This window comes from Pantherophis guttatus, chromosome 10, assembly GCF_059756535.1.
Source record: "Pantherophis guttatus breed Tessera chromosome 10, ASM5975653v1, whole genome shotgun sequence".
In the NCBI taxonomy this organism is placed as follows: Eukaryota; Metazoa; Chordata; class Lepidosauria; order Squamata; family Colubridae; genus Pantherophis; species Pantherophis guttatus.
In genome coordinates this window covers 8,081,350-8,109,248 of record NC_142072.1, presented here as the reverse complement: position 1 = coordinate 8,109,248, position 27,899 = coordinate 8,081,350, and the positions used below count along the sequence as shown (strand labels likewise).

Sequence of the window (27,899 nt, the reverse complement as noted above, 5' to 3'; positions counted from 1 at the left end):
TGTAGGCCCTGGTGTTGGGCCTATCTTTCTTAGACATTTTTAGGTATTTATTGAGTCAATTAACCATCCTCTGCTACCAGCTTGTTGCAATATTTTTAGGATCAGACTCAATAATAATAATAATGAGAGTTAGAGGTTTAAATATATTTCTCTTTAATTATAATAGGCATTCTATATTCACTGAATATTCACAGATAGAAGCGAAGAAAATGGTGAAGGTGGCTCCTTATATATACAAAGGGTGGAGCCAAGAGTGGGAGTGGTGAATTATGAATACATTAAGAGTCAAAGAATAAGTTAACCCCTGATATCCCATATATACATTATTTACACATTAGGGAATAAGGCATTTACATCTGACATATATATATATATTCTCTTAATCTAAATATTTTATTTACATTTAACATAAACAGGTACCTGATTTCCTTTCCACAATTTATACCTTCCCATTTGTTTCCATATTCCTCCACCTAATTTAATCATTGCTTAGTTTTCTTTTGTCCCCCCCTCCCCCCTCTTTCTCCTCCAACCATTTATACCATTTCTCCCAGACTAAGTAATATTCTGTTTCATCTTTTTCGTGTATCTCCTTTGTGAGCTTATCCATTTCCACACACTCCATAATTTTTCTAATCACCTTGTCTTCTGATGGTATGTCATTGTTTTTCCAGTTTTGGGCGAAAACTATCATGGGTCTTATTATATCAGAGTAGAACAATTACATTTTGTTTCCCTTTTAGGGCAATCAAGGAGGTGGAAGGAGAGTAAGTAACTTGTTTATTTTCTGCCATTGCTTTTGTCATATTGTTCTTTCATCTGAAGAGGTTTTTCTCAAATCTTTCTCTCTCCTTCACCAAAAGCCTCTCAAGGGTGCCTGGAAAACTATCACAGCAGGGAGAGCCAAAACATCTGGCCTGTGTGTGTGCCTTCCTTTCCAATATCTGACAATTTTTTATTTTTTATTTTTATTTTATTAAATTTGTATACCGCCCTACTCCCGAAGGACTCAGGGCGGTGAACAGCCATGGAATAAAACATATAAATACAAAATTTAAAATAGATTAAAACGAATTAAATAATTTGGCTGAACAAATTTAAAACCCCAATAATTTAAAACCAGATTTAAAATTTCCATTTAAAAAGGGGAAAATAGATCCCTCAGCCAAGTGGGGGTAACTACCCCCTCTTAGGACTGAGAGGTTGCATGGGAAATCATATGGAAGAGATACTGGTGGAGATATAAAACTCTATTTACAATAATGACTATCATTTTATTTTCTAAATTATATGTTCAGCAACTCATGGCTCTGGAGCCGCATGTGGCTCTTTCATCCCTCTGCTGCAGCTCCCTGTGGCTCAAAATATGTGTCACAACTGCCAATGTGCGATGCCTGGTGGCACACAATTTATTGAGCTTTTCGACCCCCGGTAGGCCAACCATGGATAAATCCAAGAAAATAAAAGTTTCAGAAGAAAACAGAATCTTTAATTCAACTATATATGCTAGCTTTGTGGCTGCTCAGGGAATAGTCAGGCACAGGAAGAGTTTTGTGGCTCCTGGTGTTTTCTTTTCTGTGAGAAACTGGTCCAAATGGCTCTCTGAGTGTTTAAGGTTGCTGACCTCTTGTGTAGAAGGAGGTGGAGGAGGTGGAAGTGGCATAAGAGAGAGGGCTGAATGAAACTGAATCAGAAAGTAGCTTTCCATGATGAGAGTGGGCCAGATATACTGTGCAAATGAAGTCTTTATTCACTGCTGCTGAGTTCACTTACCTTGCTAAATCTTGTACCCAACCAAATTAGCCTCCTGTATGCAGGATTCTGAATCCTCTCAAGTCTTCCTTTTTATATAGACGTCTTGCAAATGCAGTTTTATCTCTCTTGTTGGTTTCAATCTTTAATGGTCATAGCTGGTCTATAGGAGGAGTCGTGTCCGAGCAGCGGGTTGGGACACATGTGTGTGTGCAGCTCCACTTCTGTGAGTGATGGACCAGGGCACATATGCAGCTCACTCATGCGAGCAGTGGGTTCGGAGGTGGTATTCAGCCAATTCGGACCAGTTTGGCTGAACCGGTAGTAGCAACCTGCTGGTGGGCCTGTCCTCTCACCCTGGCACTCTGCCATCCTATTTAGCTACGTTTTCAAGCCATGCACAGGCGTGGAAGCCGCATGTATGAGCAACATGCACGCACTAACCGGCTCCTGTGTTAATCTATAAATCCCATACAAGCCAAAATTCCCTGCAAGCATGTTTCTGTGTAGATATTTTCATTGTGTGAATGGGTAAAAATATTGAAAAGATGAAGGAAACACATCTGAACAATTTTATACATGTGTGCGATTTGGGTCATTTTCTTTCCAGGTTATATTTTATTTATTATTTTTATTTTATTTTATTGAATTTGTATACCGCCCTACCCGCCCGACTCCGGGCGGTGAACAGCCATAGAATAAAACATATAAATACAAAATTTAAAATAGAATAAAACGAATTAAATAATTTGGCCGAAGAAATTTAAAATCCCAATAATTTAAAACCAAATTTAAAATTTCCATTTAAAAAGGGGAAAGACTTAGGTCAGGCCAGCTTGATGAAATAGGAAAGTCTTGAGCGCGCGGTGGAAGGTACGCAGATCTGGGATCCTCCATATCTCCGGGGGGAGCTCGTTCCAGATAGTAGGTGCCCCCACAGAGAAGGCTCTCCCCCTGGGGGCCGCCAGTCGACATTGTTTGGCCGACGGCACCAGGAGGAGCCCCTCTCTATGGGAGCGTACTGAATGAAATATGTATATAATTTACTTGTAGAATGTAGGAATTCATATACCAGATACCAAAAATACCTATGAGGGCATGGTTGGAGAGGATATGGGTGTTATTCACTGGTGGGATTCAGCCAGTTCGCACCACTTTGGGAGAACCAGTTGTTAACTTTCTGAGCAGTTGGAAGAAATCATTAGGGCAGAGAACCGGTTGTTAAATTATTTGAATTATTTGAATCCCACCACTGGTGATATTATATTAGATTTGAACACTTACCTTCTGTTTCCTTTTTTAGAACAGGCAGGGCGGAGGCAGAGGTGGAACGGTATGAAGCTTTTACTACTATTCTATCAATTAGTTCTTTCATGTTCATCTTCCATCTGAACATTATAGCAGATTAAGATAGTTGTCTCTTATTTCCCTTTTAGGGTATGCAAGGAGGAGGACGGATGGTAAGTAGCTTTTATTTATTTTCTCTTGGGACTGAGAGGTTGCATGGGAAATCATATAGAGGAGATACTGCTGGTGAGATAAAACTGTATATACAAGCAGGAATATCTTTTCATTTACTAAATTCTTTGGAGTAGAATAAGGTGGAGAAAGTAGACACTGGGTGAGAGAAAGAGTCTAGAGCAGGTGTATGAAACTCAAGGCTGGGGCCCATATCTGGCCCATGGGGTATTTAAATCTGGCCTGCAGGGCTGCCTGAAAACAATGAAGAATTGGCCCGCTGTGCCTCTGCTGGCCCTCCCGGGCTCCGTTTTCACTAGCAGAGGGCTGCAGGGTATTGAGCTAAACATGCCTACCATGACCACGCCCACTCTGGCCACGCCCACTCAGCCCCCGAGATTAACAGGATTAACCCTGTAAAGTGGAAAAAAACAAAAGGAGATTTCTTTTAACAATCTTTCTCCGAACTGCTTAACTACTTAACTACTTAACAACCGGTTCTACCGAATCAGTGCGAACTGCTGGAATCCCACCACTGACTATATCCATTGGTGGGATTCAGCCAGTTCGCACCAGTTCAGGAGAACGGGTTGTTAACTTTCTGAGCAGTTTGGTGAACTGGTTGTTGGAAGAAATCATTAGGGCAGAGAACCGGTTGTTAAATTATTTGAATCCCACCACTGACTGTATCCAACAAAATTCAACCACTATATTCTGAGAAAAGAGGTCCCTGGATGAATCTGACTTCATTTTGTGATAAGTACGAGGAAGGCCTCTTCTCACTTCTGCCAAGGGATTATTCGTACATACAGGAGGGGGCCTCTGAAGAGCTTCTTCACTAGTGGTTGTTTTTTGTCCTCAAGGGTCATGAGCAATCTACGTGGTGCCAATGTGCAGTATTTGGTTTCTTTCACTCATGAAAGAATAATAACTCAAATAATGTATGAAATTAAATGTATTTCTTTTATGGGACATGAATATATCCGTGTCTATTGGGACCCTTTCACTCGAGGTCGTGTGAAAGAACCCATATTTTTTATCTGGAAAATAAAGGAATTCACATATGGGACACTAACATTGTTAGTGATAGCACGGTTGGCAAAATCATAGATGATCTTATAGCAGATTAAGATAGTTGTCTCTTGTTTCCCTTTTAGGGCATGCCAGGAGGAGGACAGATGGTAAGTAGCTTTTATTTATTTTCTCTTGGGACTGAGAGGTTGCATGGGAAATCATATAGAGGAGATACTGGTGGAGAGATAAAATTGTGTATACAACCAGGAGTATCTTTTCATTTTCTATGAAATGAAAATTTTCTATGTTGTATGAAATTAAACCTATTTCTTTTATCTGGACACTTAAGGAATTCATACACCAGATCCAAAAGATGATAGTGATGGCATATTTGAGAAGTCAAGGTTGTTATTATATCAGTATGAAACAGTTACCTTTTGCTTCTGTTTTAGGGTATGAATTACGGCGGTGGAAATGGAATGATGGTAAATAAGTTTTAGTTTATTATATGCCATTTCTTTCTTCATATTCGACTTCCACTTGAACAAGTATCCTTTTTTTAGCTTTTTTCCTCCTTTACCCAAAGAAGCTCCAAAAATACCCAGAGCATGTCAACTGGCAGGCCCCAAAATAATTTGCCTGATTTTACCTTAATTTCCAATAACCAATCTCTTAAAAATAATTCCAGCAGCAAAATAGGGGTGAAGATTCTCCGGTTGGATTGAGTAGCTGCATGAGAAATAATATAGAGGACACCTTTATGGACAGACAATCTGTATATACAAACATGACTGTATGTATGTATGTATGCATGCATGTATGTATGTATGTATGTATGTATCTATGTATCTATGTATCTATGTATCTATGTATCTATGTATGTATATATTATCTTGTAGATTATATATATATATATATTATCTACAAGATATATATATATATCTTGTAGATATATAAAATCTCCATTCCCACCCCACTCCAGGGGAAGGATATTGCAAAATCTCCATTCCCATCCCACTCCAGGGGAAGGATATTGCAAAATCTCCATTCCCATCCCACTCTGGGCCAGCCAAAGGTGGTATTTGCCAGTTCTCCAAACTACTCAAAATTTCCGCTACTGGTTCTCCAGAACCTGTCAGAACCTACTGGATTTCAACCCTGTATTGATGGCATAGTTGAACAAGTCAAGAGTGTTATTATATCAGAACAGTACAATTACCTTTAGTTTTCTTTTTAGGGCCCCCAGGGCATGTACGGAGGTGGAATGATGGTGAGTAGCTTCTATTTATTTGCTGCCATTTCTTTCTTCGTATTCTTCTTCCATCTGAAGAAGTACCTCTTCTATCCTTTTCCCTCCTTCAACAAAAGCATCTCAAGAGTGTCAGTAGAATAATCACAGCAGGCAGAGCAAAAACATTTGGCCTGTTTGTACTTTCCTTTCCAATTTCTGACAATTAAAAATAAATTCTTCAGGCAATGAGGATGAAGAGTCCCTCAGGAGACTGAGCAGCAGCATGAGAAATCATGTCGAGGAGATCTTGATGGAGAGACAAATCAGTATATAGAACCATCATGATTATCTTATTGTGATTAAGCTTATTGTGAAGCTGAGTCAGAAAATACCTTTCCAGATTAAAGATGTCCCAGGTTTGCCAGGCAAAAGAAATATTTAGTCTCTGCTGGGTTCTCATTGCTTGCTAAATCCTTTAGCCAGCCAAATGCAGCTGTTTTGTTCAGAGAAAAGATATCCATAAAGCAGGGGTGAAATGCTACTGGTTCAGACCAGTAGTGATGGCGGCGGGTGATTCGGAGAACTAGTAGGGAAGACACTGCGAGGCTCCTCCCGCCTGCCCGGTCATCATTTCTTCCTGGCTTTTACCCTCTACACATGCGTAGAAGGGTTTGCGCATGCACAGGGGGTCCGCATGCGTATGAGATGCACACGCACGTGAGCGGTAGGGAAGGTAAGTAGATTTTACCCCTGCCATAAAGCAATCCCACTTCATTTTGTGGTATGAACTCAGAAAAGCTTTTCTGAATTGTCTTAAAGGAAACTTCTTTCTTCAAGAGGGAACAAAGCACAGCTTTTTCTCTAGTGGTTGTTTCTTCCTTTATGGCATGATTCATCAATAGGATAAATAAATACAACTTGTTCCTTTTACTCCATGTGTTAAGGATATTGTTGTTGTGTTACCAACCAGCAGAGTGTAGAGCAGAGAGAAACGTTGCTGAGAGCAATGAATAAGAGATGTGCAAACTGGTTTATCAAAAGTTTGCTTTATAGTGAAAAAAACAATCTCATAGTCTTTAAATCAATCCAAGTCTTTGCCAGTTAAATCAGTCCAGTAATACAGAAACTCTTCTTACCACACAAACAGTAGTTGGTTAGAATAACAAACTCACTCTGATAACAAACCACGATGGTAGCAGATCCATCCAACGATGATAGCACGATGATAGCAACTCCACACACTATGGTAGCATATCATCAACTGAATATGTTACAGTACCTTTCTTAAATACGTTCACAACTAATTACAGCATGACTCAGCATTACAATGAATCAGCAGGAAAACTTTAAAGTCACATAATATATATTCATATTAAAGTCACAGAACACATATATTGCCTGGACAACTTGTTAGGTTCAAACCATATCCTAACACCATTTTATGTGAAATTAGACATATTTTTTATCTGGACACTGAATGAATTCATATAGGAGATAGCAAAGATTGTATTGATGGCATAGTTGAAGAAGTCAGGGTGTCAGGGTTCCAAGTGACACCCCCAACGAAAGAAGACTCTGAGGCTTGAGTTTCCTTTTTATTGAAGATGTCATATTGGCACATCTGGGAAAACCCGAATCTGAACATTTCCAGGTTTCCCCCACCCAAGTGAAAGTTCAAGTCCCTGCCCAGCACCCACATGTCCATCACATGGTCCAATCATCCACCATCCAAACTGGAAACACTTCCCAGTCATCTGACTCCAGGTGCCAAGCCTTCTTGACTCTCTGAGAAAGGAATGTTATTTTGATTACATATCACCCATGCTCTATGAAATCCCCGCTCCCATTTTCCCACAGAAGAAAATGTGGCAGGCCTGAAGGCCCAAATATAAAAGATGGCTTCCAGGTCTGACACAGGGGACTTATTATATCATAATCAAACATTTACCTCTTGTTTCCCTTTTAGGGCATGCAAGGAGGTAGAATGCCAGGCAGTGGAATGATGGTAAGTAGTTTTTATTTATTTGCTGCCATTCATTTCTTCATACATTTTCTTTTGTCTGAAGTGGTATCTCTTATATCCTTTTGCCTCATTCACTAAAAGCATCTCAAGACTGCCAGAAAATAATCACAACAGGCAGAGCAAAAACATTTGTCTGTTTGTACCTTCATTTCCAATATTATTACAATTAAAAAAAATAAAACAATTAAAAACAAATCCCTCAACCAAGTGGAGGTGTAGACTCCCTATTGGCACTGAGCAACTACATGAGGAATCATGTAGAGGATATATCAGTTGGTATATACAACTATGATTATCTTTCCATTTTGTAACTTACTTGGAATGGAAGGAAGTGGAAGTGGTGTTAAGAGAGAGGGTTCTAGTGAAGCTGAATCAGAAAATACTTTTCCAGCTTCAGGATGTCCCATGTATACCAGTCAAAGAAAGTCTTTATTCACTCCTGATTTCTCATTGCTTGCTAAATCCTTTAGCCAGCCAAATGCAGCTGTTTTGTTCAGAGAGAAGAGACCAGGGATGAAATCCAGCAGGTTCTAACAGGTTTCCGGTAGCGGAAAATTTGAGTAGTTTGGAGAACTGGCAAATACCACCTCTGGCTGGCCCCTGAGTAGGGTGGGAATGGAGATTTTGCAGTATCCTTCCCCTGGATTGGGGTGGGAATGGAGATTTTGCAATATCCTTCATCTGCCATGTCTACCAAGCCACGCCCACAGAACTGGTAGGGAAAAATTTTGGATTACACTCCTGGAAGAGACCGATCAAGCAATCCCACTTCATTTTGTGTCATGTCCATGGAAGACCTTCTTGAATCTTCTACAGAATATTATTTTTCCATGCAGGAGAGGACAATGCACAGCTTTTTCTCTAGTGGTTGTTTCTTCCTTTTATGGCATGACTGATCGACACAATAAATATATGCATCTTTAAATATATGCATCTTATGCATCTTTCACTCCATTGTTATGTGAAATCAGGCATATTTTTAATCTGAATGAATTCATATATGAGATACAGAAGGTGGTAGAGATGTCAAGATTAGTGAAGAGATAGGTGTTATCATGTCCAATTAGAACGGTTCCCATTTGATTCCCTTTTAGGGCATGCAAGGCAACTATGGAGGTGGAATGATGGTAAGTAGCTTCTATTTATTTTCTGCCATTTACTGTTCAGTTCTCATAGCTTGTTTTAAACATTTTACCCAACCAAATGCAGTTTCTGTATTCAGAGAAAAGTGATGATAATACAATTTGACTTCATTTTTGCGTAAATGTGAGGAAGAGCTTTTTTGAATCCTCTCAAGCCACCATCTTCACATAAATGAGTGGCAAATGTACGTATTTTTTCTTTACTGTTTTTTTTCTATTCTCTTTCATTGTCATAACTGATCTACAGGATTGAAGTGTTCTTCCCAAGGGGTGTTTTGTGTGTGTCATGTCATTGACTTCATTAGCTCACGGGTCAGATGTCATCTATTGTGGAAGGTTCTGGAAAGAGCTATAGGCCTATACTATTAAAGGTCCTGTTTTCTCAGTAACTCACTTCTGTGTTGATCTATACATCTTATACAAGCAAAAAAATTCTATGCAGGCATATTTCGGTGCTGATATTTTCATTGTGTGAATGTGTAAGATTATTGAAAAAAGGAAGGAAAATATATCTCAGAACAGTAACATATCTGTGTCTTTTTGGCCCCCTTTTACTCCATGTTGTATGAAAGCACATTTTTAAAAAATGTCTAGAATGAAGGGATTCATATACAAGACACCAAAAATAGTTAGAAGTTACAATAGAAGAAATTGTGGTTGTTGTTATCATATCAAAGTTGAGGGATTCCCTTTTGATTCCCTTTTAGGGCATGCAAGGTAGACCTGGAGGTGGAATGTCGGTAAGTAGCTTTATTTGTTTTCTGCCCCTTCTTCATATTCTTCCTCCCCCTTGAACAAGTCCCTCTTTTATCCTTCTTCCTTCATGGAAAGGATCTTCGGTGTCCCTAGAGCATATTCACAGCAGATGGAGTCAAAATATTGACCTGTTTTTGCCCTCATTTACAATAACTGAGCTCTTAAAATAGATCCATCAGCTAAGGTGGACTGAGCATATTTCAGTGTTGATATTTTCATTGTGTGAATGTGTAAGATTATTGAAAAAAGGAAGGAAAATATATCTCAGAACAGTAACATATCTGTGTCTTTTTGGCCCCCTTTTACTCCATGTTGTATGAAAGCACATTTTTAAAAAATGTCTAGAATGAAGGGATTCATATACAAGACACCAAAGATAGTCTTGATGACATAGTTTCTCTTTCTTTCTTTCTTTCTTTCTTTCTTTCTTTCTTTCTTTCTTTCCTTCCTTCCTTCCTTCCTTCCTTCCTTTCTTTCTTGATTTAATCAAGCATGTATAAGATAACAGATATAAGTATAAACATAGATATGTACATAGTAAACGGATACGAATAAAAAGGGACAGTAGGACAGGGACACAAGGCACGCTGATGCACTTATGCATGCCCCTTACAGACCTCTTAGGAATGGCGTGAGGTCAACAGTAGACAGTCTAAGGTTAAAGTTTTGAGGGTTTAGGGAAGAAACCACAGAGTCAGGTAGTGAGTTCCAGGTGTTAACCGCTCTGTTGCTGAAGTCATATTTTCTGCAGTCGAGTTTGGAGTGATTTACCTTGAGTTTGTATCTATTGTGTGCTCATGCATTGTTGTGGTTGAAGCTGAAGTACTCATTGACAGGCAGGACATTATAGCAGATAATTTTATGTACTACGCTTAGGTCGGACCGAAGGCGGTATAGTTCTAAATTGTCTAAGCCCAAAATTTCAAGTCTGTTGCGAGCAGAGGAGTGGAGGACTCTTCTCGTGAAATATCTCTGGACTAGTTGAACAAGTCAAGACTGTTATTATATCAAAACAGTATAGTTACCTTTAGTTTTCCTTTTAGGGCCCCCAGGGCATGCACGGAGGTGGAATGATGGTGAGTAGCTTCTATTTATTTGCTGCCATTCCTTTCTTCATATTCTTCTTCCATCTGAAGGACCACCTCTTCTTTCCTTTTCCCTCCTTCACTAAATGCATCAGCCTCCCTTCCATCCTGATCCCCTTTCTTCAGGGGGCAATGGCAATTTTGTAGTTGTCCTCCCCATGGCATCTTCTGAATCTGAGTTCTCATGGGAACTTGGCAGGGGTAAGTCAGTGAAGTAGTTGAACAATTAGCCTTATGGTACGACCGGAACAATCTTGAACTAAACACACTCAAAACTGTAGAAATGGTGGTAGACCCTCCTATACTACCACCTCTTACAATACTAGACAACACAGGATCAACAGTAGAGACCTTCAGGTTTCTAGGCTCTATCATATCTCAAGACTTAAAATGGACACCTAACATCAAAAACGTCATCAGAAAAGCACAACAAAGAATGTTCTTTCTGCGCCAACTCAGAAAGCTCAAACTGCCCAAGAAGCTGCTGATTCAGTTCTACAGAGGAATTATTCTGTCATCTGCACCTTCATAACTGTCTGGTTTGGCTCTGTAACCAAACAGGACAAACACAGACTTCAACGGATAATTAGAACTGCAGAAAAAATAATTGCTACCAATCTGCTTTCCATTGAGGACCTGCATACTACACTAGTTAAAAAGAGGGCTGTGAAAATATTTACAGACCCCTCACATCCTGGACATAAATTGTTTCAACTTCTACCCTCAAAATGATGCTATAGAACACTGCACACCAGAACAACTAGACACAAGAACAATTTTTTTTTCCTGCATGCCATCACTCTGCTAAACAACTAATTCCCACAACACTGTCAAACTATTTACTAAGACTGTATTACTATTATTATTCTCATCCTTCCTATTACCTGTCTCCTCCCACTTATGACTATAACCTTGTTGCTTGTTTAGGTTTAGGTTTTATTTGATTTATATACCGCCCTACTCCCGAAGGACTCAGGGCGGTGAACAGCCACAAGATAAAACACATAAATACAAAATTTAAAAGCAAAATAAAACCGAATTAAACAATTTGGCCCAAGACAGATTTAAAACACTTGTATCTTTACAATTTATATTTAGTTTCCTAGTATGATTTGATTGATTATTTAGTATTCTGTGACTGTCACTAAGTCTTGTATTTTATGATTCTTGATGAATTTATTTTTTTTATGTACACTGAGAGCCTATGCACCGAAGACAAATTCTTTGTGTGTCCAATCACATTTGGCCAATAAAGAATTCTATTCTATTCTATCTATCTAGTTTCAAAGTAAGTTTCCTCCCCTATGTCTGTACTGACTCTTCAGCCAAGTGGTCATCTCAGGAAAATATGTAGAGCGTTAGAAGCTCCCTCCTCCAGGGCATGAAGGCCAGAGGTAGTAGTAACAGAGTTGGAAGGGACCTTGGAGGTCATCTAGCCCAAACCCCTGCTCACGCAGGAGACCTGTAAGGGATTCGAACCGCCGAACTGCCGACCTTTCTAACTGACAAGCTCAGTGTCTTAGCCACTGAGCCACCTAGTCAGGCTAGTCAGGTGGAAGGCATAGCATTATTTTTTGGATGACATAAGTGGGTGGCCAGGAATTTTGAATGTTGTGGCTTCTCAAGGAAACATTGGTGAAATTGCCAAATTAATTTGCCCCATGCATTTTGCATCTAGTTTCTTTAACGGTCTTGGGAGAGAGCCAGACTTCAGCTATGAGTTGCCCTTCCTGTTGATGCACGTCCGCAGTCTTCGTGTATGGCACTTTGTCTACTCTAGTTGCTACTTCAGTAAGGTCTGGGCAGCAATTCAAAAAAAAAATCCACAGGTCCTGGGATGGAGCTCTCTTCCCTAGGTTCTGAAGGCCCTGGCTGAATCCCTGCCTCTGGCACCACATCTTCTCCAGCCTCCTCATTGTCTTACTCAAGTGCCAGCTGCACAGACTGCTGGCGCAGCACCACACCAGCCTTCTCACTGTCGGAATCAGCTACTAGCTGCACAGGCCACTGACCGGCCACAACAGAATAGATGGAAGATGGTAGTGATGGCATAGTTGAAGGAATTGTGGTTGTTGTTATGATATCAAAGTTGAAGGATTCCCTTTTGATTCCCTTTTAGGGCATGCAAGGTGGACCTGGAGGTGGAATGATGGTAAGTAGCTTTTATTTGTTTTCTGCCATTTACTGTTCAGTTCTCATAGCTTGTTTTAAACATTTTACCCAACCAAATGCAGTTTCTGTATTCAGAGAAAAGTGACGATAATACAATTTGACTTCATTTTTGCGTAAATGTGAGGAAGAGCTTTTTTGAATCCTCTCAAGCCACCATCTTCACATAAATGAGTGGCAAATGTACGTATTTTTTCTTTACTGTTTTTTTTCTATTCTCTTTCATTGTCATAACTGATCTACAGGATTGAAATGTTCTTCCCAAGGAGTGTTTTGTGTGTGTCATGTCATTGACTTCATTAGCTCACGTGTCAGATGTCATCTATTGTGGAAGGTTCTGGAAAGAACTATAGGCCTATACTATTAAAGGTCCTGTTTTCTCAGTAACTCACTTCTGTGTTGATCTATATATCTAATACAAGCAAAAAAATTCTATGCAGGCATATTTCGGTGCTGATATTTTCATTGTGTGAATGTGTAAGATTATTGAAAAAAGGAAGGAAAATATATCTCAGAACAGTAACATATCTGTGTCTTTTTGGCCCCCTTTTACTCCATGTTGTATGAAAGCACATTTTTAAAAAATGTCTAGAATGAAGGGATTCATATACAAGACACCAAAAATAGTTAGAAGTTACAATAGAAGAAATTGTGGTTGTTGTTATCATATCAAAGTTGAGGGATTCCCTTTTGATTCCCTTTTAGGGCATGCAAGGTAGACCTGGAGGTGGAATGTCGGTAAGTAGCTTTATTTGTTTTCTGCCCCTTCTTCATATTCTTCCTCCCCCTTGAACAAGTCCCTCTTTTATCCTTCTTCCTTCATGGAAAGGATCTTCGGTGTCCCTAGAACATATTCACAGCAGATGGAGTCAAAATATTGACCTGTTTTTGCCCTCATTTACAATAACTGAGCTCTTAAAATAGATCCATCAGCTAAGGTGGACTGAGCATATTTCAGTGTTGATATTTTCATTGTGTGAATGTGTAAGATTATTGAAAAAAGGAAGGAAAATATATCTCAGAACAGTAACATATCTGTGTCTTTTGGCCCCCTTTTACTCCATGTTGTATGAAAGCACATTTTTAAAAAATGTCTAGAATGAAGGGATTCATATACAAGACACCAAAGATAGTCTTGATGACATAGTTTCTCTTTCTTTCTTTCTTTCTTTCTTTCTTTCTTTCTTTCTTTCCTTCCTTCCTTCCTTCCTTCCTTCCTTCCTTCCTTCCTTCCTTCCTTCCTTTCCTTCTTGATTTAATCAAGCATGTATAAGATAACAGATATAAGTATAAACATAGATATGAACATAGTAAACGGATACGAATAAAAAGGGACAGTAGGACAGGGACACAAGGCACGCTGATGCACTTATGCATGCCCCTTACAGACCTCTTAGGAATGGCGTGAGGTCAACAGTAGACAGTCTAAGGTTAAAGTTTTGAGGGTTTAGGGAAGAAACCACAGAGTCAAGTAGTGAGTTCCAGGTGTTGACCGCTCTGTTGCTGAAGTCATATTTTCTGCAGTCGAGTTTGGAGTGATTTACCTTGAGTTTGTATCTATTGTGTGCTCATGCATTGTTGTGGTTGAAGCTGAAGTACTCATTGACAGGCAGGACATTATAGCAGATAATTTTATGTACTACGCTTAGGTCGGACCGAAGGCGGCATAGTTCTAAGTTGTCTAAGCCCAAAATTTCAAGTCTGTTGCGAGCAGAGGAGTGGAGGACTCTTCTCGTGAAATATCTCTGGACTAGTTGAACAAGTCAAGACTGTTATTATATCAAAACAGTATAGTTACCTTTAGTTTTCCTTTTAGGGCCCCCAGGGCATGCACGGAGGTGGAATGATGGTGAGTAGCTTCTATTTATTTGCTGCCATTCCTTTCTTCATATTCTTCTTCCATCTGAAGGACCACCTCTTCTTTCCTTTTCCCTCCTTCACTAAATGCATCAGCCTCCCTTCCATCCTGATCCCCTTTCTTCAGGGGGCAATGGCAATTTTGTAGTTGTCCTCCCCATGGCATCTTCTGAATCTGAGTTCTCATGGGAACTTGGCAGGGGTAAGTCAGTGAAGTAGTTGAACAATTAGCCTTATGGTACGACCGGAACAATCTTGAACTAAACACACTCAAAACTATAGAAATGGTGGTAGACCCTCCTATACTACCACCTCTTACAATACTAGACAACACAGGATCAACAGTAGAGACCTTCAGGTTTCTAGGCTCTATCATATCTCAAGACTTAAAATGGACACCTAACATCAAAAACGTCATCAGAAAAGCACAACAAAGAATGTTCTTTTTGCGCCAACTCAGAAAGCTCAAACTGCCCAAGAAGCTGCTGATTCAGTTCTACAGAGGAATTATTCTGTCATCTGCACCTTCATAACTGCCTGGTTTGGCTCTGTAATCAAACAGGACAAACACAGACTTCAACGGATAATTAGAACTGCAGAAAAAATAATTGCTACCAATCTGCTTTCCATTGAGGACCTGCATACTACACTAGTTAAAAAGAGGGCTGTGAAAATATTTACAGACCCCTCACATCCTGGACATAAATTGTTTCAACTTCTACCCTCAAAATGATGCTATAGAACACTGCACACCAGAACAACTAGACACAAGAACAGTTTTTTTTTCCTGCATGCCATCACTCTGCTAAACAACTAATTCCCACAACACTGTCAAACTATTTACTAAGACTGTATTACTATTATTATTCTCATCCTTCCTATTACCTGTCTCCTCCCACTTATGACTATAACCTTGTTGCTTGTTTAGGTTTATTTTTTATTTGATTTCTAACTGACAAGCTCAGTGTCTTAGCCACTGAGCCACCTAGTCAGGCTAGTCAGGTGGAAGGCATAGCATTATTCTTTGGATGACATAAGTGGGTGGCCAGGAATTTTGAATGTTGTGGCTTCTCAAGGAAACATTGGTGAAATTGCCAAATTAATTTGCCCCATGCATTTTGCATCTAGTTTCTTTAACGGTCTTGGGAGAGAGCCAGACTTCAGCTATGAGTTGCCCTTCCTGTTGATGCACGTCCGCAGTCTTCGTGTATGGCACTTTGTCTACTCTAGTTGCTACTTCAGTAAGGTCTGGGCAGCAATTCAAAAAAAAAATCCACAGGTCCTGGGATGGAGCTCTCTTCCCTAGGTTCTGAAGGCCCTGGCTGAATCCCTGCCTCTGGCACCACATCTTCTCCAGCCTCCTCATTGTCTTACTCAAGTGCCAGCTGCACAGACTGCTGGCGCAGCACCACACCAGCCTTCTCACTGTCGGAATCAGCTACTAGCTGCACAGGCCACTGACCGGCCACAACAGAATAGATGGAAGATGGTAGTGATGGCATAGTTGAAGGAATTGTGGTTGTTGTTATGATATCAAAGTTGAAGGATTCCCTTTTGATTCCCTTTTAGGGCATGCAAGGTGGACCTGGAGGTGGAATGATGGTAAGTAGCTTTTATTTATTTTCTGCCATTTACTGTTCAGTTCTCATAGCTTGTTTTAAACATTTTACCCAACCAAATGCAGTTTCTGTATTCAGAGAAAAGTGACGATAATACAATTTGACTTCATTTTTGCGTAAATGTGAGGAAGAGCTTTTTTGAATCCTCTCAAGCCACCATCTTCACATAAATGAGTGGCAAATGTACGTATTTTTTCTTTACTGTTTTTTTTCTATTCTCTTTCATTGTCATAACTGATCTACAGGATTGAAATGTTCTTCCCAAGGAGTGTTTTGTGTGTGTCATGTCATTGACTTCATTAGCTCATGTGTCAGATGTCATCTATTGTGGAAGGTTCTGGAAAGAACTATAGGCCTATACTATTAAAGGTCCTGTTTTCTCAGTAACTCACTTCTGTGTTGATCTATATATCTAATACAAGCAAAAAAATTCTATGCAGGCATATTTCGGTGCTGATATTTTCATTGTGTGAATGTGTAAGATTATTGAAAAAAGGAAGGAAAATATATCTCAGAACAGTAACATATCTGTGTCTTTTTGGCCCCCTTTTACTCCATGTTGTATGAAAGCACATTTTTAAAAAATGTCTAGAATGAAGGGATTCATATACAAGACACCAAAAATAGTTAGAAGTTACAATAGAAGAAATTGTGGTTGTTGTTATCATATCAAAGTTGAAGCATTCCCTTTTGATTCTCTTTTAGGGCATGCAAGGTGGACCTGGAGGTGGAATGTCGGTAAATAGCTTTATTTGTTTTCTGCCCCTTCTTCATATTCTTCCTCCCCCTTGAACAAGTCCCTCTTTTATCCTTCTTCTTTCAGGGAAAGGATCTTCGGTGTCCCTAGAGTATATTCACAGCAGATGGAGTCAAAATATTGACTTGTTTTTGCCCTCGTTTACAATAACTGAGCTCTTAAAATAGATCCATCAGCTAAGGTGGACTGAGCAATGGTTATGGTTTTATTATATCAGTGTAAAATAGTTACCTTTTGTTTCCCTTTTAGGCCATGCATGGTGCTGGTGGAATGCAGGTGAGCAGCTTTTATTTACTTTCTTCTATTTCTTTTGTCATGTTCTTTTTCCCCTGAAGATGTACCCCCTGTATTCTCCCCCCGTAAAAAAACATCTCCAGAGATCCCAGCTCACATTCACATAGACAACTATGTGTCAAAGGTTCCAAGTAATGAACTCCGGGAAGTCAGGACTCTGAAGCTTGGCTCAGGTTCAAAAATCCCTTTATTGAGTACCGTATTTTTCAGAGTATAAGACATACCTTTTTCCCCAAGAGAGTGAAAATTGGGGGCATCGAGGGTTATCGAGTTTGGAGCGGTTTACCTTGAGTTTCCCCATGTATTGTTGAGGTTGAAGCTGAAGTAGTCGTTGACAGGTAGGACGTTGTAGAGACAATTTTGTGTACTATGTTTAGGTCAGACTGTAGGAGGCGCAGTCCCACATTGTCCAAGCCCAAAATTTCAAGCCTGGTGGCATAAGGGATTCTGTTATGAGCAGAGGAGTGGAGTACTCTTCTTGTGAAATACCTCTGGTCCTGCTCAATTGTATTAATGTCCGACATACAGTGTGGATTCCAGGCAGACGAGCTGTATTCAAGAATTGGTCTGGCAAAGGTTTTGTATGCCCTAGTTAGCAGTACAATGTTACCGGAGAAGAGCTTTGCAAAATAAGGTTAACAACTCTTAATGCCTTTTTGGCAATGCTCTGTTACCGTGAGCTCTGAGGCTTAGATCATTTCAGATGAGTACTCCTAGGTCCTTGACAGAGTGAGGGTTATCTATGAGGTCATATCTGCCCAGCTTGTATTTGGTGTTCTGATTTTTGTTGCCAATGTGTAAGACAGACCATTTGTTGGTTGAGATTTGAAGTTGCCAATTGTTCGACCATTCTGACACATAGTCAAGGTCACTTTGTAGGGCAGCAGCATTGTTGTTGGTGTTAAATAGTTTTACATCATCAGCGAAGAGGACGCAGCTGCTTATAATATGATTGCAAAAGTCATTTATGTAAAGCAGAAAGAATGTGGGTCCTAAAACACTGCCTTGGGGGACACCGCTGTTAATTGGTGCAGGTTAATTAACTGGTGTTAATTTTTGGCTCGTTTCATTCCATGTTGTGTAAATTTAGACATTTTTTTTTTTAATCTGGACACTGAAAGAACTGATATATGATATATGGAAAGAAATAGTGATGGCATAGTTGGAGAAGGTAAGGGTGTTATCATATCAGATTAGAATGAATACTTTTTGTTTCCCTTTTAGGGCATGAATGACGCCAATGAAGATGGAGCGGTAAGTAGCTTTTATTTATTTTCTGCCATTCCTTTTTTTATATAATTCTTCCACCTGAACATGGACCTCTTTTATCCTTCTTGCTCCTTCACCCAAAGCGTCTCTGGGGCACCTTTTGCTCAATTCTCTTGGGTTCTGAACCCCTGAACTGTTTTAACTAAAATGGCTTTCAATTCAGATCTGCATAACAGATCTTGTACCACCATTAAATATAAGCAGATTGATTGATTGATTGATTGATTCATTCATTCATTCATTCATTCATTCATTGTGTGCCATAACATTTGTATCAATCCTTGGCAACCACATTGATGGAATTTTTTCAGGACAATCATTCCCCAACCTGGCCTTTCATGTCTTCCCACAATGGGCCCATTAGTGTAATAAAAATACTTTCCAAAATCTTTCATCCTGCTTCCTGGCCATATTCTTAGTGGTTGATGAGAGTTCCAGATCTTAAATGCCACCAGTTGTCCACCTCTTCTCTGGAGATCTCACATTCTGTAAACCACCACCCCAAAAATTGTCAGAAAACTTAGTTAAATTAAAAAAAAAACTGCATAGAATAGAATAGAATAGAATAGAATAGAATAGAATAGAATAGAATAGAATAGAATAGAATAGAATAGAACAGAACGGAATGGAACAGAATAGAATTTTTTATTGACAAAGTATGAATGGACACACAAGGAATTTGTCTTGGTGCATATGCTCTCAGTGTACATTGGGTTTTTGTAAAAAAACAAAAACTGCATATAATAATTCACCAGCCAAACTTGTTAAGCGGCAATTGCCAAATGAAGGAATATTTATCTTGTCTGTCTTGTCTTAAATGGCTTTGTTCGTGCACACTTACTTTCTACACACAGGATGCGGTCACCTAGTTTGTGCAGGAGCTCATTTTCTGTATTTATGCAGTATATTAAGCCATATATTAACCAGATTTGGGCATCCCACTAAGAATCGAAGCAAAGTGAATGTTTGCTAGCTAAGAGGACTACTTGGTGAAAATGCAGCTGATGTAATTACAACTGACCCAGTTAAGCAAGTTGCGTGAAGGTAGCCTTTGTGTGACCCTCATCCAAACAGCAAGACAATGTGCTTATTATTAAAACTAACAAAAATTTACATGTGTGTGCTTTTCTCCCAGGACAAAGAGAACTCAAGAAAATAGGTAAGTCCTCCACAGAAAAAAGTGGAATGTTTAAATGGATTGACAGAAAAGTAACATTTCTAAGGTTCCAAGCAATAAATACTTTCCTCTAGAGCCTCGGTGGTGCAATGGTTAGAATGCAGTACTGCAGGCTACTTCTGCTGCCTGCCGGCTGCCTGCAATTTGGCAGTTCAAATCTCACCAGCCTCAAGGTTGACTCAGCCTTCCATCCTTCTGAGGTCGGTAAAATAAGAACCCAGATTTTTGGGGGCAATATGCTGGCTCTGTAAACCTCTTAGAGAGGACTGTAAAGCACTGCGAAGTGGTATATAAGTCTAAGTGCAATTGCTATTACTCTTCCCAATTTTCTTCTCCATTAGAAAGTATCATTCTAAGAGCCGATATGAGATTTTAGGGCATGGATGTGTTCTGACCTAGGCTTCCTGAGACAGTAAAAAGCACATGATTAGTCCCAAAAACCCTCTTTTTATTTCAACGGCTATGAATTATGTTCATTCATAGCCCATAATAAGTCACAAACAGTTGATAAAGAGTCTGACAGAAGTCTGCCACAGTCCTTCGGGATAAAGCTGATAAGCACCCACCTTTTTCTCCCTTGACATGCTGCCAAAGACCTAACTGGCAATTAGCTTTGCAAAGCCACACAGAGCACAGAGTCAAAATGGAGCTTCAGAATTTAAACTGACCAGAACAAACAAAGTTGCTTCCTGCAAAGGCTGATGTGCCTTTGCTCCTCCTTTATGTTTTATGGGAGGGGCCAATCATCTCCAAGCCCTACTCCCAAGTTGTCCCTTTTGTTTTAACTGTTCTTCCCTTCTGGCAGCTCTGCGCATGCACGCACTGGGAACAGGCTCCAGCTTTCCTCCGCCTCACTGATATCTGACTCTGGAGGCTCCAGAGGCAGCACATAACTCCCAGATGGCCCTGGCCCCCTCTCTGCCTCCGACACAGAGCCCTCGTCCGAGCCTTCCCCAGACTTCAGGACTGGCTCATGTTCCTCCCCAACCTCCTTACTGTCCGACTCTGCTGCAAGGTCTGGAGGCCGCTGGCGGACCACAACAGGATGTGCTCCAAATTGAGTCTGTGCTGTCTAGTTAAGTCAGAATTGTTAGTTTCAAGAAGTTCTGGCCGATTGTTTGTGAATCTTGGTAGCCACAGCACAGTTCTCCTATAAGACAATTGTCTGTTCAAAAGCTTCATTTAGTAATTCTTTTCCCTTCTCCCCCTTCATTTCTATCTGAAACACAAAAGAGAGACTGAAACTCGAATAAGGGAAATGACGGAAATGACAGAAATAATGGAAATAATTGAATATGCTGCAAAAGGTCCAGAAATTTTCCCCGTATCTGCAAAAAGACTGTTCTGCTCAAGGACATCCAATGATCCGGCCTACTCAGCGCTTGATGGTGATGGGGGCAGTAGACACAGTATATGGCTTGATTTTAATTTGTTTCCTGTAATAGAATAGTTTGTTGCCCTTGTTGTGAGAAAAAAATCTTTGTGAAAATAAAAAGAAATAAATCCCAGTTGCACAAACATCACTTGTTTGACGTGCATCTATGAAGAACAGTTGTGATGCTGATGTTGTTGCCGATTGCGATCCTAAATACTGCCATAAAATACAACTAAAGTTACTGTAGATGAAAAGTCTGCCACTTCTGAACTGGTTTGGGATAGATTCCACTCTTGCTACCTGCAAAACTGTATAGTCCAATGTTTCTCAACCTTGGCAGCTTTCAGATGTATGGACTTCAACTCCCAGAATTCCCCAGCCAGCGATGCTCAAATATTTGAAGATAATTGTTCATCTAGTTCAGATATTTGTCCATATAATTGGAAGAAAAAGCACCAGATTGGTATAGTGCAGCAGGGGTGGGTTCTACTTACCTTTACTACCAGCTCACAATGGGAGCGCGCATGCGCAGATTGTCCATTATGACATTTGGCCGGATGGGCGGAGCCTCCCACTTTTACTACCGGTTCGCAAGAACCGGACAGAACCGGGAGCAACCCACCACTGTAGTGGAGGGGTGTCAAACTCGATTTCATTGAATGCCGGATCAGGGTTGTGTTTGACCTCAAGGGAGCTGGGGGAGGGGGCATGACCAGGGGAGCGTGGCCAGCTTGACATCACTCATGTCGGGGGACGCCTGTGGCCTGAGTCCTCTGCCAGCGAAAACAGGCTCCCGAGCTCTGTTTTTGGCTACGACGGCCTCCTGCAGCCCTCTGCCAGTGAAAACAGAGCCCTCCCCTGAACTCCGTTTTCACTGGCAGAGGCACTGCAGACCAGACCTTCACTGTTTTCAGGGTGGCCCCGGGGGCCAGATCTCAGCATCCCATGGGCCACATCCGGGCCGCAGGCCTTGAGTTTAACACCCTTGGTATAATGGTTTAGGATAGTAGATTAGAAACCAGAAGATTATGAATTCTACTCTTGTCTGGTCATGAAGGCAGCTGACCAAACTTGAGCTAGTCACTCTTCTCAGCCCTAGAAGAAGACAACAGCAAGCCACTTCCTAAAATGTTGCCAGGAACATGGCAGGGAATAATCCAGACGTTTAAGGCATAAAGAAATTATTATGAATGGTGTTATGCCTAATGAGTCCTTTGTATTAAGATTTATGGTGATATATACTTTACAGCACAAATGTACAGACATTTAAGAGCTACTGAACGCAGGAAAAATTACTTCTGAGTAGCTGCACAAACTAAGCAAACCACGAACAAATAAAACAAACATATTGATTTTTTAAAATGGCAAAAAATGGAATTATTAGAAAGGGGGGGGGAGAATGGATATATTGTGATTAAATTCTGTAAGCAAAAGGTCATTTTTCCTTGATTCAGATGTTCTCAACAAAATAACAGTCTTTTCTGAAAGAAGTAATTAAAAAATAGAGCTGAACAGCTGTGTCTCATCTTTTTTAAAACAAACACACCTCTCAGTCATTTCTAAAGGGAAACCTTTTAAATTAGACTTTCTCAAAAATGTACTTTATAAAAAGTGTGATTGATCAGAGGTTGCCATCAGATTTTCCATCTTTACATATAGCGGTAACACTAAGCTACTCTTTATAGGATAGAATAGAATAGAACAACAGAGTTGGAAGGGTCCTTGGAGGTCTTCTAGTCCAACCCCCTGCTTAGGCAGGAAACCCTACACAGGAAAGGGGTAGCAGCCAATGTCCCTTTCACTTCTATTTGGATCTGGAGTGAGGGGACTTCTATTCTGGTCTGGAGGGATGGTCCCTGCAAGCTGCTGCCTTCCAGAAGTTCCCCACTGGAGCCCCTTGCCTGAACACTGCAGATGCATGGCAAGGCAGCAGGAGGGTGGAAATTCATGGTGCTTTTGGTGGTGTCCTTCCAAGCACATCCAGAAATCAGGAATTTGTTTTCAATTTGTAGGATCTGCGTTCTGAAGAATATGTCAAAAAAGTTTGCATAATATCTGAGTGGCAAGTAGTGCTGAAATTAGAGACAACTTTCCTATCAGCTTATAAATAGAATAGAAATAGGAATAGGAATAGGAATAGGAATAGGAATAGGAATAGGAATAGGAATAGGAATAGGAATAGGAATAGAATAGAATAGAATAGAATAGAATAGAATAGAATAGAATAGAATAGAATAGAATAGAATAGAATAGAATAGAATTCTTTATTGGCCAAGTGTGATTGGACACACAAGGAATTTGTCTTTGGTGCATATGCTCTCAGTGTACATAAAAGAAAAGATACATTCATCAAGAATCATAAGGTACAACATTTAATGATAGACATAAGGTACAAATAAGCAATCAGAAAACAATATCAATATAAATCGTAAGGATACAAGCAACGAAGTTATAGTCCTACAGTCATAAGTGGAAGGAGATGGGTGATAGGAATGATGAGAAGATTAATAGTAATGCAGACTTAGTGAATAGTTTGACAATCATGAGGGAATTATTTGTTTAGCAGAATGATAATGTTCGGGGAAAAACTGTTCTTGTGTCTAGTTGTTCTGGTGTGCAATGCTCTATAGCATCATTTTGAGGGTAGGAGTTGAAACATTTTATGTCCAGGATGCGAGGGGTCTGTAAATATTTCCACAGCCCTCTTTTTGTCTAGTGCAGTATACAAGTCCTCAATGGAAGGCAGGTTGGTAGTAATTGTAATTGTAGTAAAGAAGAAAAGGAACCTGAAATGAAGCACTCTGGAATTATCAATTTAAGCCACGTTTTCATAACAAAGCCCTCAAGGCAGAGGCATGATCAATGTGAAGGAACCCCTCTTGGAACTGTCAACTGCGCCCCAAAAGCTTCTCCGGCCAAGCACGTTTTCTGTAATGTTAGTCAGCAAAAATAAAATTAAAATATTAAAGGAAGTCATTCCCTCAGAGAAAAGGAGAAAGAAAGAGGAGGAGGGGGAAAAAATTCAACCCCTCACCCCACTCAGCACAGGTAGAACTGGATGAAATGACATAATGAATATGAAAATGTCCTGAAAGATGTTTACAACAAATCTTGCAATCCCAAAAATTATTAGAATTCTGAACACCTCAAACTGCCCTGATCAAATCTGATCTGGTTAATTCCAACAAAGAAACATGGTGGGGAGGGATTTAGAAGAATTTATGGTCTGGACACTGAAAAGAAGCAAACTGTAATTCTGTTTAAAGCTGTAATGAACCCTGTAAACACCTTTTATTATAGATTATTACACAGAGAAAAGCGCTTAGATTTATAGCATAGTTAGAACTTAATCTTGTATGAGGAACTACTAATCATCATTTTAAAAAAAAAGAGATGACCTTTTTTGGGGAGGAGGGAAACATGGGAGGGGGAGAGAAAGGAGAAAGCAGAAGAAGAAGTGATGCCTAATATTGAAATGCACCAAAAACATTGCCCTAATAAGATCAAACAAAACGTATTGACTAATTGTATGATAAGTCAAGATTAATGGCTTATGCCTCTATTACAAGAAAATAATCTTTCTTTCAAAGAACCTAATGGATTCTTTTTGGGGATTGCAATGCGACAGAGCTTTTGCAGCGCGACTAATAGGAGAAAACCCAGGAGCAAAACACAGCACACAAACTTAGACATTTAACAGTGGTTTATATACAAGACATATACAGAAATATACATGATTGGCAAATACCTTACAAGCAATCAAACTTCTTCTTAACTCTACACAGAGAGAACTCAGCAATGAATACCCGATGCAAGGAGAGAGAATACGCCCTCTCCTGGCTGAAATGTATAAACACTTCTTAAAGGGGTAAAAGACTTGTGTGGACCCCTTCAGACTCTTTAAAGATACCAGTGCTGATTCATTCTCATTGCATCAGCCTTACATTTCATCAGCTTTACAGTTGCATTAGCCTTACATTGGCTGGTCAGCTTTAAATCATCATTACCCTGACACAACGTTTCTTGCAATTTGTCAATTTGCAATTTGTCTCTTGAAGGCAGTTTCTACCATCCTGGGATTTCCTCCTACAGTTCTAGCGGAGAAACATTTCTTGGTTCTTCTAATAATTGATGGCAAGAGCCAGAAGTGGTTTCTGGTACAGAGGTAGACTCCTCGTTTGGCTATTTATACTACAAGCAATGGTGGGATTCAGCCAGTTCACACCACTTCGGGAGAACCGGTTGTTAACTTTCTGAGCAGTTTGGCAAACTGGTTGTTGGAAGAAATTATTAGGGCAGAGAACCAGTTATTAAATTACTTGAATCCCACCACTGACTATAAGGCATTTCTTTTTAGAGCCAGGAAGGGTGTGCCCATTACTGAAGAAGGATTTCCTCATGTGAACCTGCTTCAAAATGGACCACTTCTTAAAGGTTTGGTGCAATCCTACTAAAAACTAAGCTCAATACCTCAACAGCTTAGATCAGGGGTGTCAAAACACAAGGTCAGCGGGCTGGATCTGGCCCACAATGTGGATGGATCCTGCCTGCACGGTTGGCCTGGAAAATGTAAGGGGCCGGCCCATGCCACTTCAATTCTGTCTACCCAATGCAAAGAGGAAACATGCCAGAAGTTTGGGGAGTGGCATCAAGCTGGCCACGCCTACCCAGTTGGCCATGCCTAGTGAGTGGCATCAAGCTGGCCATGCCCACCCAGTTGGTCACACCCACCCAGTTGGCCATGCTCAGCCGGCCCCCCGAGATCAACCACAGCCCTGATGTAGCCCTCAATGAAATTGAGTTTGACACCCCTGGCCTAGATAGATCCCCTCTTGCCAATCATAAAATAAACAAAAACAAAAAACAAAACAAGCAAACAACGGATGGAACATCTTGTTTTTCCTCCATTCTTTGCTCTCATAAATACTGACGTTCTCTTGATGATACTGGTTTGTAAATCATTTACACTTCACCTGGCTTGCTTCAATGAGTCCAAACCAATGACCCTATTGTCAAAAGAGGAAGCGGTTGAAACATGACTTTTGATATGTAAAGGCCATCAGATATGGTCACCCACACCATCATGCTAGTTCAGGTCACTGAAAGATAAAGGAGCCTTTCAACAACTGAGAAAGCTTCTATACCTCCAAAATTTATACACTCCCCTTATCTGAATTACACTGTAGTATGAAATCTAGGACTGGGACACAGTGGATCAGTGGATAAGATGCTGAGCTTGTCGATCAAAAGGTCAGCAGTTCAGTGGTTCGAATCCCTAGCGCCGCATAACAGGGTGAGCTCCCGTTACTTGCCCCAGCTTCTGCCAATCTAGCAGTTCGAAAGCACGTAAAAAAATGCAAGTAGAAAAATAGGGACCACTTTTGGTGGGAAGGTAACAGTGTTCCATGCACCTTTGGCGCTTAGTCATGCCGGCCACATGACCCCGGAGATGTCTTTGGACAGCGCTGGCTCTTCGGCTTTGAAAAGGAGATGAGCACCACCCCCTAAAGTCAGGGAATGACTAGAACATAGGTGCAAGGGGAACCTTTACCTTTACCTATGAAATCTAGGTGGGGGTGAGAGGGTTTTGGCATTGCTGATAATACTGATGTGGATGCTTTGGGCTTTGATGGGTTTGGATTTGCTGGTGTCACAAAGAGAAGGCACAGATTTGAGTGCCGTAACTACATTTTGTCAGTTCCAATGTTTTAAAGAGGTGCTGCAAGACTGAAACCTGTTTGTTTCCTTCCCTTTAATTCAGTGTTTTTGTGCGTGTGTGTTTTGTTTTTGTCAGACCTATATGCAACTTTTGTTACTTTCTCAGATTCTGGTTTGATGTCATTTTGGGAACTGTATGGGCTCTGTTGGCAGTTATAATCATATCATGGGACTTGTAGGCCCCTCAACCATATCTTGATGAAGTTATAAGTATGAGATACCTTTTTTGTGTGTTGCTTCCTTACAATTTTTCGAACCAATCAATGAAGGCCACTACATTGTTTTCCATCAAAAGGAACTTTGCTACTCTTGGAAGTGTTTCAGAAGAGATCCTCTTCTGGTTTGCAATAGTGAACTAACCTCTGTTAAAGAATTATAAACAGGGATCTGATGAAAGACTATGCAGTTGGCTTAATTCTATTTGGGACTTTTCAGATGTAGGGAGCGGGATTAAATTTGAAGGGGTTCACACACACTCTATTACAGTATAATCAGGGGTGGGCTTCAAAAATTTTAGCAAGGGGTTCTCTGCCCGGTTGCTGGGTGGGCGTGGCCATGGTGGCCATGGCTAATTGGCCTCCTACACCACAGGGAGGGGCATTTTTGCCCTCCCTGGGCTCCGGAGACTTTTTTTGAGCCTCCGGGAGGGCAAAACTGGCCTCCCAGGCTCCGGAGGCCCTCTGGAGGCTGGAAATAGGCCCATTTCTGGCCTCCCAAACTCCCAGTAGGCCCGTTTTTCATCCTCCCCGAGCCTCCGCACATGCCCTGCATTTACTTGCATCCAAAACGGGCCATGTGGGTACTCCTGGGAGGGGCAGGGCAGGGTGGACGGGCCAGCCAAGAGTGGGATTTGGGGGTTCTCCGAATTGCACAGAATCTTAGCTAGAGGGTCTCCTGAACCCCTGTGAACCCCCAGCAACCCACTCCTGAGTACAATGCTTAGGATGGCTTATGTTGCTATCAGCAAAAAGATTCCAAAGATATACCTACTATAAAGTATTGGAGTACTAGATCTGGCTTCAAGTTTGGACAACCACTGGAGCAATTCCAAATTTCTGCTGCCATTTAAGTGGTCATCTGGATTTATGAAGCTCACCTCTTTAGTCCTTCCAGGAAGAAGCCCATTTGAGGATTTCTTCTATGATGTTAGAACCTTGCACAACCTCTGCCTTTTAGCTTCAATTTGAACATGGATGATGGAAT

General features: G+C 40.5%; 1 protein-coding gene across 35 annotated transcripts in view; it reads left to right on the top strand.

The window, feature by feature from the left end:
- LOC117669242 (uncharacterized) overlaps nucleotides 1-21,123 on the top strand; it is a 98,133-nt gene extending 77,010 nt beyond the window's left edge. For 19 of the 35 annotated variants that reach the window (XM_087876679.1, XM_087876667.1, XM_087876694.1 and 16 more), the window contains 19 exons: nucleotides 744-767; nucleotides 3,056-3,085; nucleotides 3,189-3,212; nucleotides 4,368-4,391; nucleotides 4,677-4,709; nucleotides 5,462-5,494; nucleotides 7,422-7,460; nucleotides 8,573-8,605; nucleotides 9,328-9,360; nucleotides 10,420-10,452; nucleotides 12,581-12,613; nucleotides 13,336-13,368; nucleotides 14,447-14,479; nucleotides 16,057-16,089; nucleotides 16,812-16,844; nucleotides 17,113-17,139; nucleotides 18,382-18,411; nucleotides 19,562-19,585; nucleotides 20,837-21,123. In XM_087876679.1, the coding sequence (XP_087732805.1) occupies nucleotides 744-767; nucleotides 3,056-3,085; nucleotides 3,189-3,212; nucleotides 4,368-4,391; nucleotides 4,677-4,709; nucleotides 5,462-5,494; nucleotides 7,422-7,460; nucleotides 8,573-8,605; nucleotides 9,328-9,360; nucleotides 10,420-10,452; nucleotides 12,581-12,613; nucleotides 13,336-13,368; nucleotides 14,447-14,479; nucleotides 16,057-16,089; nucleotides 16,812-16,844; nucleotides 17,113-17,139; nucleotides 18,382-18,411; nucleotides 19,562-19,585 (552 nt within the window). In that variant the 3' untranslated portion in view covers nucleotides 20,837-21,123. The remainder of the gene's footprint in view (nucleotides 1-743; nucleotides 768-3,055; nucleotides 3,086-3,188; nucleotides 3,213-4,367; nucleotides 4,392-4,676; nucleotides 4,710-5,461; nucleotides 5,495-7,421; nucleotides 7,461-8,572; nucleotides 8,606-9,327; nucleotides 9,361-10,419; nucleotides 10,453-12,580; nucleotides 12,614-13,335; nucleotides 13,369-14,446; nucleotides 14,480-16,056; nucleotides 16,090-16,811; nucleotides 16,845-17,112; nucleotides 17,140-18,381; nucleotides 18,412-19,561; nucleotides 19,586-20,836) is intronic. The other 16 variants (XM_087876663.1, XM_087876673.1, XM_087876675.1 and 13 more) reach the window with 16 other exon arrangements.
- Nucleotides 21,124-27,899: the final 6,776 nt, after the last annotated feature.